The sequence below is a fragment of the Pleurodeles waltl genome, chromosome 12, assembly GCF_031143425.1.
Source record: "Pleurodeles waltl isolate 20211129_DDA chromosome 12, aPleWal1.hap1.20221129, whole genome shotgun sequence".
Lineage (NCBI taxonomy): Eukaryota > Metazoa > Chordata > Amphibia > Caudata > Salamandridae > Pleurodeles > Pleurodeles waltl.
Window position 1 is genome coordinate 56,834,801 of NC_090451.1, and position 19,001 is coordinate 56,853,801.

The 19,001-nt window shown below is 44.6% G+C and overlaps 1 protein-coding gene across 1 annotated transcript in view; it reads left to right on the plus strand.

The window, feature by feature from the left end:
• The window catches only part of UPF1 (UPF1 RNA helicase and ATPase), a 493,404-nt gene that overhangs the window by 70,210 nt on the left and 404,193 nt on the right, over nucleotides 1-19,001 (plus strand). Inside the window, exon 6 of the mRNA XM_069215891.1 lies at nucleotides 10,980-11,141. Within this exon, the coding sequence (XP_069071992.1) occupies nucleotides 10,980-11,141 (162 nt within the window). The remainder of the gene's footprint in view (nucleotides 1-10,979; nucleotides 11,142-19,001) is intronic.

Genomic DNA, 19,001 nt, shown 5'->3' on the forward strand with positions numbered 1-19,001 from the left:
ATTTGTTGGTTCTCAACAAAGAGTTGTGCTCCTCAGTGCACACCTTGGAGGAATGTGTCCTGCCTGCGAATCTGGCTCCTCCACCAAACAAGCTTGACCTGAATTCCAGGAATTGCGTAACGCTAGTTCAGCCATTGAGCATTGTATCAGCACTTTCTCAGCAGAACTGGGTATATCACAAGAGGGCTACTGCAAGCTCTCTGACAAAATGCACACAGCAGAAACTACATTGTCGGAGCTTGTCTCTCAGCAGGCATCAGATTCTGCTGCTGTAGCAGAACTCCAGAAGCATTTTCATTATCTTCATGAGAGGGCAGAGGATGCAGAGGGCCGGGCCTGTCACAATAATGTACGTATTGTAGGCCTTCCAGAGGGTACGGAGGGTCCCAACCCTTTTCATTGTAAAATAGCTCCTAAGGACAGTTGTTTCTCAGGGCATATCATTTTTTATTTTTTGCAGTGGAGCGAGCTCATAGGGTGTAGGCCTGTCGGCCTCCCCCGGAGCACTGCTGCAACCCATAGTACCCCTGGATATTTAACTACTAGAACCAAGAGCACCTTCTACAAAAGGCTATGGAGGCAGATATCGAGGTGGACAACGTCATGGTTTCGCTTTTCCCGGATTATACACTGGAGGTGCATCTTTTCAGGCGGTAAAGCAGCAGTTGATATCAGAGGGCCTTACATATGCTTAAATGTTCCCTGCCTGCTTGAAGGTCATACATGAGTGCTGCTACCTGCATGCACTGCATCCACCCCCATTGAAGTGATCAGAGGGTTGAGCGTGGACTGCCTTGTTGCCGTGGACGGCTGAAGCTATACATTTTGAAGGCAGCACCCTTTCCATCATAAGCCTAAGAGTGTAGAGTGGTAGTACTGAGCACAATGGTATTGCTGGGTTTGCAGCAACATTGTCCCTCTCCCTCTCCCTCAAGCTCTTCAGCAAGTGTGAACTCTGACTCAGATTGTAACACCAGTGTGGCGCCACTAACTGCAGTTACTGTGAGTTGATCATCACGGAAAGTGTTCTTTTAATATGTTTATTGATGTCAATCTGTCTCTTGTTCTGATAGTTGCTCCTTTCCTCCTAATTGTCCCCACACTCGTTCCTTTCCTCCTTTTTGTCCCTTTAGCAGTTTGGGGGCACTCATTGGGTAGTTACTGTGTGCCTGTTTTGCTGCTGAATCTACAGTAATATGACTTATGTCGTCTTACAGTTGTTTTCACTCGTGATTCTTGGGTAGCTGGGTTGGGATGTTTGCTCCTACTGCTCCCTACTAGAGGGAACATCACCTGACTCCACTTGGTCCCCATATCAAGTGATTGCACAATGGTTGATTTGTTTTTCATGCTTGGTTGGTACAATTTTCGTTGGTCAAACACGGTTTAGTTGTTGGACCTAGCATTGGATAACTGCTTGTTTTTTCACCAGCTGGGCCACCAAGTCTGCCGTAGTTTTCCTTGTGCCGGAAATGTCCCAAACACTTTAGATTATGTTGAGATGTTAGGTGCTGGGGGTCTGTGCATAAACCTAATCAGACCCTAGCAGAATTTCACCGTAGAAAAGCTAGTACAGTTTGCTTGCAGGAAACTCACCTTTCTCCCCCTGATGCTGCTAAGCTGCTTGTGAATTGAACATAATTGGAATTCACATGTGGGGAGGTCATCTGGATAAGGACTGGCCTTCCATTTGAGGTACAGACCACAAAAATACTCATGGACGTTATGCCCTAGTACAGGGTTTGCTGGATAAGGCGCCAGGAGTCCTGGGAAGTGTTCATGCACTGAATACTGTGCAAGATGTTTTCTTATAGAGGGTATCTGCAGCCCTGTCAGAGTGGTCTCATCTGTCCTGGTTTTTAGGTGGTGTTTTTAATGCGGTCCTCAATACCAGTTTGGACCGTTGACAACATCCTTTACCCAATACTGACTTGGTGAGACAGGTGAAGTCCCTCTCAAACTGGCGATCACATTGGTCCCCGATAGATATATGGAGGGTTTATAATGCAGGAATGCACTAATATTACTTATTTTCTTCACCACTCAGACTGCATGCATTTCTGGACCACATCCACTGCCAGGTCCATATGGTAGGAGCTTTCTCTAACACAATTTATTTGGGGAAAACCTTCCCCGACCATAACCCGCTTGAGATGCTTCTGTTGTGGGGCAGGGTCCCTATGCCAGCATTGCTGGAGGATGCTGTATTCAGAGACACACTGGGTACTGCAATCAACACTTAATTTAATAAGAATGAAGGCACAGCATCTACACTGACGGAATGAGAAGCATTTAAGGCTGTGATTGGAGGGATTTCAACAGCAACTGCCACAGGAGTTCGGCAGTCTGTCCTCCAGGAACTACAAAACGTAGAGTAACAACTAGGAATCCTTGAACAGGAGACAGCCTGTGACCCTTCACGACCACCAACCCTTCAAGCCATTAAGTTACAACATGCAGAAATCCTAGAACAACAGCTTCCCAACTAAAAAAACATATACACAAAAGCTACATTCTGAGGGGGACAGGGTGGGTACTCCTCTTGCTTGTATAATTTGTCTTCAGTTGTCTTCCACTCTGATCCTATGTATAACCACACTTATTGGTACACAGAGTATTGCTCAATTAGACATTAATTATGCTTTCCGTTCCTATTATGCACAACTGTACAGATCTGGACTTCTGCTTCTTCTAGAGGAGAGAGATGACTTCCTGAGCTCCCTGAGATTCCAGTGAGCGTGTCTTTAGCGACACTTTTTGCACCAGAAGAACTGTGTACTGCAATTTGAGGAATGGCGTGCAAGAAGACCTGCCTATTGAATTTTACTCTACCTTTGCCTCACGTCTTGTTCCCTGTTTGGAGAATCGCTGTTAAGTAGCTTGGAGGCATGAGGTTTACCACCAACAACTAGCCAGGCACTGGTCACCTCTCTACTTGAAGCCTGGCAGTGCCCCGGAAGATCTCTCCTCTTTACAGGCCTTTTTATTTTTTGACCTCCGATTATAAGATCTCATCAAGGTCCTGCCCCAGAGACTCATACTGTTGATACATGTCGACCATTGTGGCTTTATCCTCTTTAGGAGCACCTCTATGAATATTGGGCACCTCTGCCAAGTTATGATATTAGTGCCTGACGCAGGCTCTCTCTCGCTTGTTATACAGCAGGCGTTTGATTCCTTAGACTGGGAGTACTTATTCTCAGTGTTTCGGAAATTTGGTATTCCTGCTACCTTCATTACATGGGTCAAGGTACTTTACGCTAATACAACAGCTGGTGCCAAAATGGGTACACATTTCTTCGCAATACACAATATCCCAAGGTATTCTCCAGGTATGCCCATTGTCATCTTTGTGCTGGCAATGGATCCCCTGGCACAAACTTCAACAAGAGGCAGGAAACTGGGATATTTCATATGTCCTCAATCACACTGTTTCCTTATATGCAGATGACATGCTACTGTATATCTGACATCTGTAAAGACCTTACCCCCGACCCCTGTCTTTTGTCTGACTATGGTTGTTGACATTGACAATTACATTGTTTCTAAAGTAGGCTGGGACTTTTTTCATACTCATAAAGTTCTGTGTTGACTTGGATGATACCTGATTTGTGTAGGTGGTAGGGTTTGACGGTTGGGGGATTGGTAGGGGTGTTTTTTTCCTTTGTTCATTGTTTTCATATTGATGTAATGGTAACATTTATTACTGATTTGCATGCTTACGAAATTCTGAGGGATTGTGGACCATGTAAGATATATAGATATTGGCTATTATGTATGTGACTGGTCTTTAACAAACTGCTTATACTGCAAAATGTTGGAAGTGCTGTAGCAGCTTTGTCATGCATAATTCTATGAAATATAATACACTTAAAAATGTAGCAAAATAATATATTTCCAGTACTACTTTCACCCATCTACCTGTATCAGAATAAGTGGTATCTTGCCACTTGTGTGCAATTTGTAGTAGAGCCAAAAAAAAATCACTGAGTTTATTTAATCTTGTTTATAACAGTTGGTGGCTTCCATCAAAATCAATACAGGGTCAAAGGTTTCCAGGTAGACTATTGTATTTGTGAGTTCAATCAAAATAGTGTCCCGAATTGGGCTTGGCAATTGGTAACTTGAACTCAACCTTCTTCCAAGTGACTGGCATCAAAGACACTATCTGGCACTTCTAGAATGTGAATATCATTATATTTTCATAGAGGTAACATTAAAATTACATAGCACTTTATATTGATGAGCTCTTATTTTGAATAAGATGTATGGATATACTTCACAAGTGAGCAGAAGGGCATATCTGTGGTGATATCTGTGTTCAGCCATTTCAATTAAATTCAGGATAGTGACACGTATTATCAGATAGAAGTCTTTTTTCCGTTAGAAATAGTCTAGCTTTTGCGATTTCTGAGAAGGTGTGAACAGGACCATTCCAGTTAATTTTCAGTGAAGATCCAGAGACTGACCCTGCTAACACTGTTGAAATTGAAAGTTTTGGAATTCCTGGAAAAGCGCTCATTTCTTTCTGGAGCACAACTGTTTCCCAGGCTAAATCATGGAATAAGGAGAACCCTCCTTTGGTAGAGAATCACCACTTTACTGTGGATGACCGTAACCTGACCTCCTCTATCTTGCTATTGAAGTCTGGAAAGAAGCGGTAACGATACCAGGTCAATGATCTGAATTTGTTGCTCATCCAGAGTTATGGTGTGGTCTGGATATGTAAAGCCTCTATATTCCCATGCATCTGATTTTACCCTATAGACAATTATGAAACCTTGGAATCATGTTTGTTGTTTGCATCTTGCATCTCCCTCTGCTGCAAAGTTTTTGGTTCGGTTTTGGCTACGGGTTGATTCACATTCTTTGCAGCATCCGAGAGCATATTCAGAATTTGAAATTGATAAATTATCAGGGCACATATTGTTTTTTTGTTGTTGTTTTAAAGCACTCAAGCATATGCAGCATATTGTTTGTAGCTAACTTTTGCTTTTTTTTGTGTGTGTGTGTGTGTGTGGGGGGGGGGGCGGGTAGGGGGGAGGTTCTTGGGAGCCACAAGCTGTTCTTGCTTAAGTTGGGATACAATTGCCAAAGACCTTGGAAGGCTCCAGGTATCCTCAGGTTGTGGAGCAGAGGATATTTTATTATCTTTAGTCAGGCATTGGCTTGTATAAGTTAATTCTAGCCTCTTTTGCATTGTTTCATCTGGTTGTTTTGGGATGCAACTTGTTCTTAATACCAACAGTGCTGGACAGTGACACTAAATGGGTCAGTTGGGCATATCTTGTCTTACATATTGCATACCTGTTTGTGGTTATGTGTTTTGCAGGAGCATATGTGTTGCTAAAAGTGCCTACAAACCAGAAAATGAAATACATTTTTTAGCTGTTTAGAAAACTTGGGAATTGGTTGTTACTCAACACCCCAGTCCAACAGTAAGTAATTGAGCTTCCATTGCACAAGTGGGTACCACATCATTGTGAAAATAACTACTCTTCCAAATTGTAGGAAAATGCCCCTTTGTGACATGGGCACCCCACTTTTTGCCTGGTATTCAATGCAATTTTGACAAAGTGCAGTGGGTGCCTGCAGACCAGGCCCCCCCACCTCCCACTCACCCCACCCCCACCATGCCCCCTGCCCCGTAAGACCCTACTGAATGGTACCTGTAGGAAGCTGGCCTGGTGTGAGGTGCGCACATTTGGTGTTATCACCTTACATCAGGTCCAGATATCCCCTATTAGTGAAGTGCAGGCACTTTATTTAAAAAAAAACTTTTTATTGAAACAAAGCTCAGCGTACAATGCATACTTCGGACTCTGTAGGATTTACTTAGTACAGTCGTAATACTTATACTTATTTTCAGCACATTGCACCGTATGAACTACAGGATTGATTGCATAAGACAAATCAGACAATTCCCCAACTGTGTGCTGACTCCCCCACCCACCCCCATTGGGTCCTTCGATCTTTCTCACTCGTCAGATTCTCTAAATGACGACCATCGTGACCATATTTTCTCCTATTTCATGGGACAGCCCAGACTCTGAAAGACGATCGTCTCAGCCCTTGGGCACCAGTCCAGATCTCTCTGCCACGCGAGAGAGAAGGCAAGACTTATCTAGGAGACATGCAAAGCTTATGTAATACCACTATAATCACACAACACTTACACACATGAAAGAACCACACAGCCTTCCAAAAATAAAGGTACTTTATTATAGTAACTCAAATACTAGAATACTGAATAGGCAGTCCCTCAACTGGTAGTAAGTAAACACTAATATATACACATTAGCAGTCAGTAAATGGCATAGAAAGCAATAGGCGTTGGTAAAATCAGTAGCAAATAGTGCAGGCTCTAGGAGGAGGGCAAACCATATACTAAAAAAGTGGAATGTGAAAGTCCGTTCACCACCCATGGAAGTGGAATCAGTAGAAGGGAGCTGGCGGAACTAGGGAGCCCAAGAGGTGAGTACCAGAGTGACCCCAGAGACCAGGAGAGCAGAGGCAAGTACCTGGTTTTCCCCACAACCAACAGGAGGACTTTTGAAAAGGATTATTCAAGGCCAAACCAAGACTGTAAGAACCCAAATGTGAACTCTGACTGCAGAGGACCTGCAAAGGAGGGGGCCAAGTCAAGTTTGAATTGGAGTGTCTGGCTGTGGCAGGAGCCACTAACCATCCTTCTGTGGATGCAGGACCAGGTAGACATTGGACGAAGGTTGGCAGTGCAGCACAGGAGATGAAGAGGAGTCCCAGAAGTGATGCCAGTGTGGTCCCAGGTTGGCGTTTGAGATGCCGTCGTCTAGTGGTGTGGGAGAACCACCAGCAAACCTTGGCAAATGCAAGAGACTGCAAAGGTTTGCAAAGCTGAAGGGGACCAGCAAGGTCCAGGGGACTCTAACTAAAGAGGGAAGTCTGGGGTGACCCTCAGCAGCTGGGTGAGTCACAGGAAGAGAAGGCCGCCTCCACAGGAAACTTTCTGGCAGCAGGCCCAGGAGTCGCAGTGAGGCCCACTCAGCACACGTGAAGAAGAGTTCCACGTCGCTGGAGCAGCAGGCAGGAGACTGCTTTGCATGGAGTGCTGGTGGTCGGGGGCTACACGGAGCCTGAAAATCCCTTGGAGGAGGAACAAACAAACCTAGGTAGCTGCAAGAGTCGCTGTGCACCCGGGCACTGTCTTGCAAAGAGAGACAAGGGCTTACAGTCACCCAAGTTGAACAGCTGGTAGAGAGGACCAATCCGGACTACTACCTGTGATGCAGGAGTCATGCAGCTCTGGAGGAGAGAAGATCCATGCAGCAGGTCGTCATTGCAACTTGTGCCTGCGGATGCAGGAGAGTGACTCCTTCACTCCAAGGGAGATTTCTTCTTACTTTTTATGCAGGCTGAAGACTCCTCACCCTCTGAAGATGCACAGCCAGGGAAAAGTTGCAGTTTCTGGAAGGAGCTGGAGAAACCATGTTGCAGAGCGGAGTTGTCGCTGTATTTTCAGATTCTGTTCCTAGAGGGTCTAGTTGCATTTCCAGTGGCTAGAAGATGAAGTAAACAATGGAGAGGAGTCCTGCTGGAATCTTGCACACTGAATCTGAGGACTCACCCAAGAGGGAGACCCTAAATAGTCCTAAAAGGGGGTTTGGTCAGCTGCAAGCTGTCCACCTATCAGGAGAGGCTGTGACGTCACCTGCCTGACCTGGCCACTCAGATGCTCCCAGGGGCCTCTTCACATCTTTGATTCAAGATGGTAGAATAAGGTGGCCACCCAGAGGAGCTGTGGGCACCACCCCTGATGGACAGGGGAGTTGTCACTCTCCTTTGTCGAGCAGGGACTTTTAGGGAGGTGGGGGTCCCTGGACTGGTGCTAACCAGTTTATGCAAGGAGGGCACCAAAAGTGCCCTTCAAAGAAAGAGTCTCTAATGAGACTCGAGCGCATAGGATCATACAGCCATTACTGGCAACAGTATTGGGGGTATGATTCATACATGTTTGATACCAAACATGCCCAGGTTTAGAGCTAACATTATATAGCTGGACACAGGTAGTGTCCAGTACACGGGTAAAATGACTTTCCTGCACTTAATTAGTCCAGGGAAATGGAGTTGGAGTTCGTAGGGGCACCTCTGCTCATGCAGGTGTGCCCTCACACACAGGTACCTGCACCCTGCTGTCTGGGCTAGGAGGGCCTGCCATAGGGATGACTTACAATGACCTGGTGCAGTGACCTGTAGTGAAAGGGTACATACACCTTTTCACGCCGGGTACAATAGCAGGCCTGCAGATACATTTTGCATGGGCTCCAATGGGTGGTACAATACATGCCGCAGTCCCTGGTGCCCCAGTGCCCTGGGTGCTTGGGTACCATATACTAGGGACTTACATGGGGGCACCAGCATGCCTATTATGGGGTGTGCAGAGTCCTAGTCAACCAATTTTAGAGCGAGCACAGTCACTGGGGTCCTTGTTGGAAGGATCAGTGAAAACAATCAAAACATCTGACAGCTGGCAAACTTTGGGGTTAACCATGCCAAAAAGAGGGTATTTTCCTGCAGTACCCTGGTACCTAAGGCCTGGGTACCAAAGAGGGTCCCAAAGGGTTGCAGCATGTATTGTGCCACCTTCAAGGACGCCTCACCTAGCACATGCAGACTGACATTGCAGGTTGCATGTCTTGGTGCAGCTAAAAGTGAAAACACCACAACACGCAACCTGTGTGCCATGTCTCATAATGCATGCAATATGTGTCACACCTACAGCAGGCCATAAAGCCCTAGGGCAGGGTGCATTATACTACGTGTGAGGACCTATCTGCAAGAGCAGATATGCCCCTGCAGTGTTTGTCGAATCTTAGACATAGTGAATGAGCAGGGAAGCTATTTGAAGTACATGTGCTGGACACTGGTCACTGAGTTCCTCAGTTACATGATGGCGTCACTTAAAAAAAAAAAAAAGGGGATATTTGGTATCAAACATCTTATTAATAAGCCCTCACTGATGCCAGTGATGGTTTTATTAATAACATCCAGAGGATACATTGGAGATGCCCCTTGAAAATATACCATCTACCCATGTGCGGACTGACCATTTTCAGCCAGCCTCCTACCGCAGGCACAAGCCTGTGTTCCCAAGGGTGAGAGCCTTTACCTTCGGGCATTAATAAATAAAACCTGCTCTGGGAGAGTTGTCTACTCATCCCACCCAACAGGATGACCTGCGAATCTGCATTCCAGCAGGGCTGGGGGCCCACCGCCCTTGGTATGCAGCTCTGACTTCACTCAAGGGGGTTTTATTCACCCAACCTCTGAACTAGCCCATTTGGCACCAGGACAGGTGGGAAATGTGGTATGCAGAGAGGTGTGTCCACCCCTCTGGTCAGTCCCACTCCTGAGGTGAGCTGTCTGACGTGACTACAGTTAGAAATCTGCCATCTGGGTGTTGGCAGATTTAGGAACTCTGGGACAGGGTTATGCCCACTTCCCACAGGAAGTGGTCATATAGGGGTGTGTAGTGACCCCAGTAGTATATAGCCTGTTGGCTTATACCCTACACTACCCAAAACACACCTAAATTCAGTATTTAGGAGAGCCCTGGGCACGAGGAAAGCAGATGCCTGCTGACCAACAAAGAAAGAGGACACTTAAGGGCCGCAAAAGCAAAGCCTGAGGAAGAAGCTTCTGACTTGGCCCCAGTCCTGCTGGCCTGTCTGCTGTTCCCTCTGATTTGCGCCAAAGTAGACTCATCCTGCAGGATGCTGTGCCTTCAAAAGCCTGGGAGGCCTGCCTGCTTTCAACAAAGTCCCAGGAACTCTTGTGGAGAAATGAGCTGCTTTCCTGCATCTCGCATGCACCCCAAGAGACCTGAGTATTTCAGACTGCAAAAACCCAACATCTGAAAGCACCACTGCGTCTGTGGCGCAAAGCCCAAACTAACGTGGGCCAACAGTGCCAACATGGCCCACAGGCCACCTTGGACTTGCTCCATGCAGACTCAGCAGTGCCGCTTCAGTCCCTGCCTGCAGGCCGCCTTAGCTGCTAGTGCTCCCCGTGGAGACAACCCGATGCCTCAGGACACCTCTGCACCCATTGCCCGTGGAGAAGAGGACCAAAGGTGTCCCTGAGCATCTCAAGACTTGAACCCACCTGTTGGTTCTTTTCAACTCGACTCTCTGTCCAAACCTGCAGCCTCTTTTCAGCTGGACCAATCCCCATTGATTAGCATTGGGCACCCAACGCTGTACTACACCTCTGCACCCGGCTGCCCAGTGTGTGACCTGTTTGTGTGGTCCTGTCCCTTGCCTGATACTTACCTTAAGTCCAGGAGATTGGTCCTGTAGGTCACTGTAATATACCTTAATGCAGTACTTGTTTTTCTCTCCATAGGAGAGCATTGCTGCTTCTGAAAAATGCACTGTTGACTTTTATAACCTGAAAGTATTTTTCTTGCAAAATGTACTTACCTGATCATATTTATTCTGGTGCCTAAACATACGTGTTATTTTTGTAAATTTGTGTGGATCTCATTTTTTAGTTGCGTGTCTCATTAATTGACTGTTTGCACATGTGTAACTCTCCTCTCTGATATGCCTAAGGCTGCTCGAGCACACTATGCCCTAAGCGAGTGCCTTGATATTGCTAGAACAAGCCCCTGTCCACTAGTAAGGGAACCCCTGGACTCTTCATATCGCATTTTGATAATATCGTATATAGAGCCAGCTTCCTACACCACTTCACCAATATGTGTATATCATTGCTGTAAATGTAATTCTTTGGAAATGTGGTGACCTTCTGTCATTTACATTTAATCTTCTCATTGTTGTAGTGTTCTGGTATTGAATGCAAACTGACACATACAAAATTTGGAATTGAAAACAGATTTGTGTTTTTCAGTTTTTTAGGTAAAACTTCTAACTTTAAGTTTTATCTTAATTTATTGCCTCTGTAGAAAAAGTGTTTTTGTGTTTTCCCCTCGACAATAGGAAAACCCATCTGCAACCCTTGAGGACTTGGAGAAACCGGGTGTTGATGAGGAACCTCAGCATGTACTTCTCCGATATGAGGATGCTTATCAGTACCAAAATATCTTTGGACCTTTAGTCAAACTGGAGGCGGATTATGACAAAAAATTGAAGGAGTCACAGGTAATGTTTTCTCTGCACTGTTTTATTAAAGTGATAATGACAAGACTGTGAAACACCCCTAAAAGCTTTAGTCATTGGAGCTTTTGGAGTACCATTTTGAAAAAATTGTTTTTTGCAACTGGACAGAATGGATTGAACTCATCTGAAGGTAGTTGCTAAAAAGTATATACATATGTGATTTTGGAGCATCCTCCTTTCAAACCTCAACATAGCATGAATCGCTAGAATGAAGTTTTTTCCCCCTTTTTCATTCTGTCATGTTCTGGCCAGACTGGGCAGTTTGCTTCAGTGGGATCTGAGGCTTTTTTTCCCCTGTTACTATGAAAGTGATAGCTGGCTCTCTTGAATGAAGTACAATCGGAAAGTATGACCGTTATGCCACCTAGCTGGTGTTTATCTTTAATTTTAATATATTTTTTCTCTGTTGTCAAGGCTTAGGTTTTAGAAAATACAGTGATGTGGTTGAGGTCTTGTGTGATCTGTTTGTTTTCAGGTAGAGCGTATGCGTACAACCTCTTGTACACTTTTAACTATACTTCTGTGGGCTCCCAGCTATTTCATTTGTTATTTTGGCTCATTTAAAAATCCTTGCTTGCTAGTGGTCAGCCATGCTTCTTTGTCCTTCCTTCTGTGTGGGAGCAGGGACCAACCACTGTATAATTTCACTTTGTCCTGTTTGTCGGGTCTATAGGGGTATTTTTTCTTAGTTTGTTTCCTGCTCCTGTCCAGGGAAGCTTCCCTTTTCATTTGCAGCGCATTCTTGCCCTGAGCTTAGCTGTAAAAAAGGCTATAAAGCAGGCTGTTATCTTGGTCACATTTGGTCTATATGGGCTCTCTGCACCCTTTCTCAGCTGCCTAGTTCCCACCCTTCCTTGGCTTAGTGGATTTTCTTTACCAAATGACCCTGCCTTGAGGGTCACTTGTAATTGCTTATAGCCTAGGCACCCTGCTCCACCAGGGCTCCGCAATCCTTAGTCAGTGCCCACTTCTGCTCCATACTGGGATCCCACTTGCAGCTCCATCAGTGCACTTCAATACACACACTCCAAGCCCTCAACTGTGCCAATGCCAGAACCCCATACACAGCTGTCTGCTAGAGCACCTCGATTCTTGGAGTATGTACACTCTGCTGCTCCCTTACCGGGACCTCAGGTGTGCAGTGCCATCAGTGCACCTGAGTTCGCATGCTCCAAGCCCTAAGCCGAGCCAGTGGCAGGAACCCCACGCGCGCACACTGCCAGAGCACCTAAGTTCTTGCAGTCAGTACACTCTGCTATTCCTGTACTGGAATATCTGGCGCAGCTCCAGCAGTGCACCTCAGTTCTACTCCAGTGAAGTCACTTCCTTTCCTATACTAGGATCCCGCTCACATACAGTTCCATTACAGCAGTTCAATTCTAATAGTCATTCTTACTGCCAAGCCAGTACTTGACCCAAAAGAGCAAAACACAGTTCAGCCAGCGCACCTCAAATCCACCACCACTATTGATGGGAACCACCACAGCTCTACCAGAATCCATCAGTTCTAACATTCAGTGAATATTTCTTCAGTACTAAAGCTCACACACACGCCCTTCAGGACTCCTCGCTTCTGTGGTTCAGAGGCAATGCCACTCCCATGCTGGGCACCACCTGCAGCTTCACAAGGGCATCTCCTGGCTAATGCTCTGCAGCACTGACATGCCGATGCTAAGATCCACACATAGCTCCATTGACATAACTCACTTCTGACTTTGTGTGCCCATTATTATTCTAGTACTGCAGCCCACATACAACTTTCAGTGGACCTCAACCCTCACCAGCAGTGCCCCATTATTCCTGTTCCAGGAATTACACGGCTCTCAATTTCTCATTCCTCACCTGCTGCCTTTCTGTTATTCCAGCACTGGACTGGAACCCAGCTCTTTCTATACCCCCAATCCTGATCTGAAGCACCCCAATATTGCTGCATTGGGTTCACATATAGCTCTGCTAATGCACCTCCTGTTGTTCTGCAGTGCTCACTTCTGTTGTACACTGACTTTTGTTTGAGGACGTGGGGGAGCCAATTAAATCTATTTTTAGCTGCCACCCTTATTTCAGAGGGTCTGTTTCACCTATCTCAGTCTGTTCTTTCCTTTACTCAGTTTTCTCTGTTTACTTTCTCTCCCACTTTTCTATTTCCAGCTCTTAAAATCCACACTTTAACAGTTGTGCTCTTTCTTGCAACTGTTTTTCTCCTCCTCCTTTTTTAAAATTTTATTTTATTTCCCTGTTCTTGCTACTTACTCTTTCAAACTTGCAGAAACATGGTTATTTCTTACCTTGTTTTATCCCTCTTTTTTTCTTCATAGGGCATTCATTCACCGTTGTTTCCTCTTCCCTTCATTCTGTCTTTTTTTTTCTTTATCCTGTGACTCGGTATGGGCCTTTTCACTTTTTTCTTTAGCTGCTTATTTCTTTCAACATTTTTTTCTTAAATGTTTATTTTTTTCTATCACTTTCCATTATTTATTCCTCTATCTTTTGTTCGCTAGCTTCCTTCCCTTATTGGGGTCAACTGTGCAAGCGCTCTATCCTGCTGTAATCTATCTGTGGGTTTTTAACCATTCCCATCAGTTTTGTTGGTTTGTGGGCTTGCCTTTTAAAAATTGCTTGATTTTATTTGTGAAAAGCATGTATACATATTGCCCTTTCCGATGTTTATCTCTCTGAAAACATGTGAGGCTCCATGGTTTCTGGACTACTTTTTCTTTTTATCTCTTACGCAGCACGATCTCAGTGCACACTTGCTGATACGTTTGACTACAAGCGAACTTCTGTTTGATTTTGTGTGCTCCTTCACGCTTATGGCATGGTGCTTAAAATCGGATCACTTAAGGAAAACTGTATTACTTTTCATTTTATGTGGCACTAAAAGTCCGGTTATGACTTTACAACGCTAATAGTACTTAGTTGAGCAAATGGAAGACCCACTGCATTGCAAATGCTTGTTTCTTTTGGCTCACACGTTTGCTCTATTCTTATTAGTTTTATTTATTTTCTCAAGCTTTCTTTCCCTTTTATTTCTTTGTGACCCCTTCTGTTTCTTCCTTTTGTCTGCTGTATTTCTTTCGCTTCTATTTTCTGCCCCATCCACTTTTTCTCCTGATGCTTAGTTATCAGTGGAGCAACAGGTGCAGTGGCACTGGGGCCCAGAGACCTACGGACCTCACTCAACTCTAATTACTGCTGTATTTTCCTACTGAAATTCCAGTCAACCATTTTCCTTTCTTACTCCAGGGCCCATGACACTGTTACTACGGTGTAGTGATGTGTGTTTTGACCACTGGCTTTGTGTTGCACCACTTTGCACTTGGCTTAGCTGTCCACCGTCACATTAGTGGTCACCAGTTACAAACTCCATTTTGTATTCAGCTTAGCCTTAGCTTCACTACCACGTTAAAAGCTTCTCCACGTTGTACAATGTGCATTCAGTCTTGTTTTCATACTTCTTCCTGCCAAAGGCTTTGGTTGATAATGTACTCAGACGGCAGAGAACAGCCTTGTTTTGGGATGGCACTTTGGGATTGTGGCCACATCCCAATGTGTTTTTTTCAAAGCTAGCTGAAAGCAATCGGCATTTTTTGGATAACTAAACTTCTGCAGGGAGTGGGAAGTCTGGAATTTTTCCTCTCGTTTGATTAAAGTATAAGAGGCCGAGACCAGATGGACCGGGGACAGAGCAGATCTCAGGCACATCCAGGATGCTGGAGTGTCATCCTTCCAGTGAGGATAATTGATCTCTCTCTCTCCTCGATCGACTCTGGGATCTGGCGATTTGATGCGGATAGGAGAGAAAGCAGTTTTGCCCTTGCCTCATGGTGATGCATACTTTTTCATTCATTATTTGCTTTGCATTATAATATAGGTACATATTTGCTGTGTATGTTGCAGTGGAGAATCATTCATGTATGTTTTAATTTCATTGCTGTGACCATTTTTTAAACGTGTGCTTTGAACATGCTAATCTCCTTTAGGAACCTTGCGTAGTGAAATGTCTTCTTTGGACTAAGAAGCGCATTTCAGAGATTTTTGTCAGTGCATGAGTTTCATCTCGGTCCTTAGTGAAAAGCAAAACATACGGCACTTATCCTCTCCCTCTTTACTCCCAACTTTCACTCTCCAACCCGTCCCAAGTGATATTTTTGTGATGGTGTTTTGAGCATTACACTTTAAAGCCAAAAGTTTATTTCTGTTAAAGGTTTATATGCTGATTAAGATAGAGGAAGAAGGGTGGGTGTGCTTTAGTTAACTGCTGTGCCACTGGAAATATATGGCAGGATAAGATGAAATTATGAGGCACGGATGACCAATTTGTAGCAAGAAAAGTCCAGTTGGGAATTTACAATGGTAATAGTTCTAACTTAAAAAAATGTGAGACCTATTGCTTTGCAAATTCTTTGTTGTACTAGATTCCTATCAGTATCTTTCTAGATGGGCAAAGCTGGTGTTTTTTGGGAGGGCATGGGGATGGGTGCTAGATTTTGCTGATTTCAACCAATTCTTGTGGTGATTTAGGCTATGCTGGGTAACCTTGAAAGGGGAATCAAGAATGGGTGTATAATGTTAATGCGTATATAGGTTAATTCATGCAAAGCCTTTACTGTTAGATTGGGTTTTGGTAGGAGATACTTTACTGACGGGGCTCGGTATTAAAGTTTACATGTATGCAAAATGTTATAGTGCGAGGTTACTTATGGTCCTTTATTATCTGTATGCATATTTTTGTTCGATTGCTTGTGTAGCTGCAGATACACATGCTATGCATATCCCTTCCGACATCTAGTGTTGGGCTCGGAGTTTTACAAGTTGTTTTTCTTCGAAGAAGTCTTTTTGGAATCACTGGATCGAGTGACTCCCCCTCTCGGTTCCAATGGGCATCAACTCCATTGTTACATTGTTTTCTGTCCGCTGTCAGGTTCGGACGCGTTTCCTCCTGCTCCGAGATTTCAATTCTGAAAACATCAGAAAACCTTCTTATTCGTTGGTATTGTTTCGATCGCGTTTTCCATCTGGCATTGAACCAGTAGTACAGTCGGAACCTTCTTATTTGCCCTTCGGGGCGCATGCGCCCAACTCTGGCCTATTCGGGTTTACCGCATGGAAAGCCTGATGGATCGGACTCCATTTAGATTCTGCCCTCGGTGCCACGCGAATTACCCCTATACAGACCAGCACTTGGTTTGTAATTTGTGTCTTTCTCCAGACCATTGGGAGGAAAACTGTGAGGCCTGTCGATTATTCCGTTCAAAGAAGACCCTCAGAGATCGCAGAGCTAGAAGAGTCGAAATGGCGTCGAAAAGCAGTGAACATCTCAACGTCACTGAAGAAGAGCATGTGCAGACAGCAGTCTCCATCCGAGGCACAGACTCCGAACAGGAATCTGAGTATGACAGACCCATCACAGCTGGACAGTATGTGAGTACGTCTGCCCCTACACCCCTGCACAAGACATTTAAAGGCCTTGGGTACACCACTGCCGGAATGCCATGGTTCAGCCCGAAAAAAGAATGTCGGCAACCATCCTTTGGGGTCGGTGCCGAAAGGCCACTCCTCCATCTACTTTAGAGTCGAGCAAATCTGTCAAAGGCTCCGTTTCGGGCTCCAGTAAAAAAAAAAAAAAAAAAAAAGCCTATTCTTCGGAGTTGAAATTTCGGCAATCGGCTTTGGAGCTGAGACCTTCCACTACCTTTTCGGGACTGAAAAAACAAACTTCAGAGCTGAAAAAATCCTCATATACAGAGGAACAAGGACTTTAAAATTTGTTTTAGACGATCCCATAAAACCTCTGAGGAAGAGCCTGACATTGAGCCCATTTTACAAATCATGGATGAGAGACAATCCAGAATACACATCCATAATGAGACAGGAAGAATTGTCACTGCACCTCCTTTAAAAACAAAAAGAAAGCTGGCCTTCCAAGAGGAACTGGACTCTGTACAGCAACCAGCAAAGGTGCTAAAACAAAAGCCAATACCTCTTCATACTTCTCAACTATCTCACCTCACAACAGCCTTCCACCAATGCCTTCTCCAACACATTTGTTATATTCACAGGGAGATATGGCAGACCCAATGGATCTTTAGGACCCTGATCCCATCCCAGATAATGAGCCAGGTTCTTACCCATCAAAACCTTCTCCACCAGAAGATAAAAAGTATAAGCCTGCACCCTCTGACCCAGATTACATTACTCACCAGGTCCCTCCAGACTCAGTGGTAGTCAGTGCAGAAAGAAAGAGGGCAAATAGCCAGTCTTCAGGAGATGCACCCCCCTCCTTATAAGGAGAGCAGAAAATTTGATGCAGCAGGGAAAAGAGCTGCTACTCAGGCAGCAAATCAGTGGAGGATTGCAAATTATCAGGCTCTTCTAGCCCGCTATGATAGGGCCCATTGGGATGAAATGCAGGATATTATACAGCATCTCCCAAAAGAACACCAAAAGCGGGCACAACAAGCGATAGAGGAAGGGAAAGCCATTAGTAACAATCAAATAAGATCTGCCCTTGATGCCGCTGATACAGCTGCAAGGAGCGTTTAACGCAGCCATCACAATCGGATGACGTGCATGGCTAGGCGCCTCTGGTTTTAAACCAGACATTCAACAGGCTGTGCTTAACATGCCTTTTGAATAAAAAGCTCCTCTTTGGCCCAGAAGTGGACACTACAATTGAGAAATTAAGAAAAGACTCGGATACAGCAAAAGCAATGGGTGCTTTGTACACCACACCATATAGGGGGTCATTTCGCAGGCCACTGTTTCGAGGAGGTTTTTAAGCACAATCCTTCGAGGCTTCTACCTCACAAAGTAACTATATCAAACCCAGTATCAAAAAGGTGGGTTTAGAGGAACATATATATAGAGGCCAATACTCTAGAAATAGAGGTAAATTCCAAACCTCTACACAACCAACAACACAAAGCAGTGACTTCCTTCCACTCCACACATCTCCTGTCGGGGAAGACTACAGCAGTTCCACTCTCATTGGTGAAATATCACCACAGACAACTGGGTATTATCAATTATCCGCAATCGCTATTGCCTAGAATTGATAAACACCCCTCCAAATATTCCACCAAGATATCACAAGTTATCCCCAGAACATACAGTTCTGCTACAACAAGAGGTTCAATCACTACTACTAAAACAAGCAATGGAATTAGTTCCACAGTCTCAACAGGGAACCGGAGTATACTCACTATACTTCCTAATTCCCAAAAAAGATGGCACCCTCAGGCCAATATTAGACCTCAGTCCCCTCAATTTTTACATCTTATCAGACCATTTTCACATGGTAACTCTTCACGATGTTATCCCACTGCTACAAAAACAAGATTTTATGACAGCCCTAGGCCTCAAAGATGTGTATTATCACATACCCATCCACCCAGCTCACAGAAAATACCTCAGGTTTGTCATACAAGGAAAACACTACCAGTTCAAAGTGTTATCTTTCGGCATAACAGCTCCAAGGGTGTTCAAAAAGTGTCTAGCAGTAGTAGCGACATACTTAAGAAGACAACAGATCCATGTCTTTCCAAATCTAGACGATTGGCTAATAAAATCAATCGTATGCAATGCCAAAAACATACACATTACGTGATAGAAACTCTACACACACTAGGATTTTCTATAAACTACCAAAAGTCACACCTTCAAACGGCACACGTCCAACTGTATTTAGGTGCTATCCTAAATACTCAACTTGCTCTAGTGTATCCAAACACACAAAGGATACAAGCTTCCAAAATCTGATTCCACTTATACAGCCAAATCAACAATACACTGTAAGATTTGTCATGAAGATCTTAGGAATTATGACATCTTGCATAGCAATAG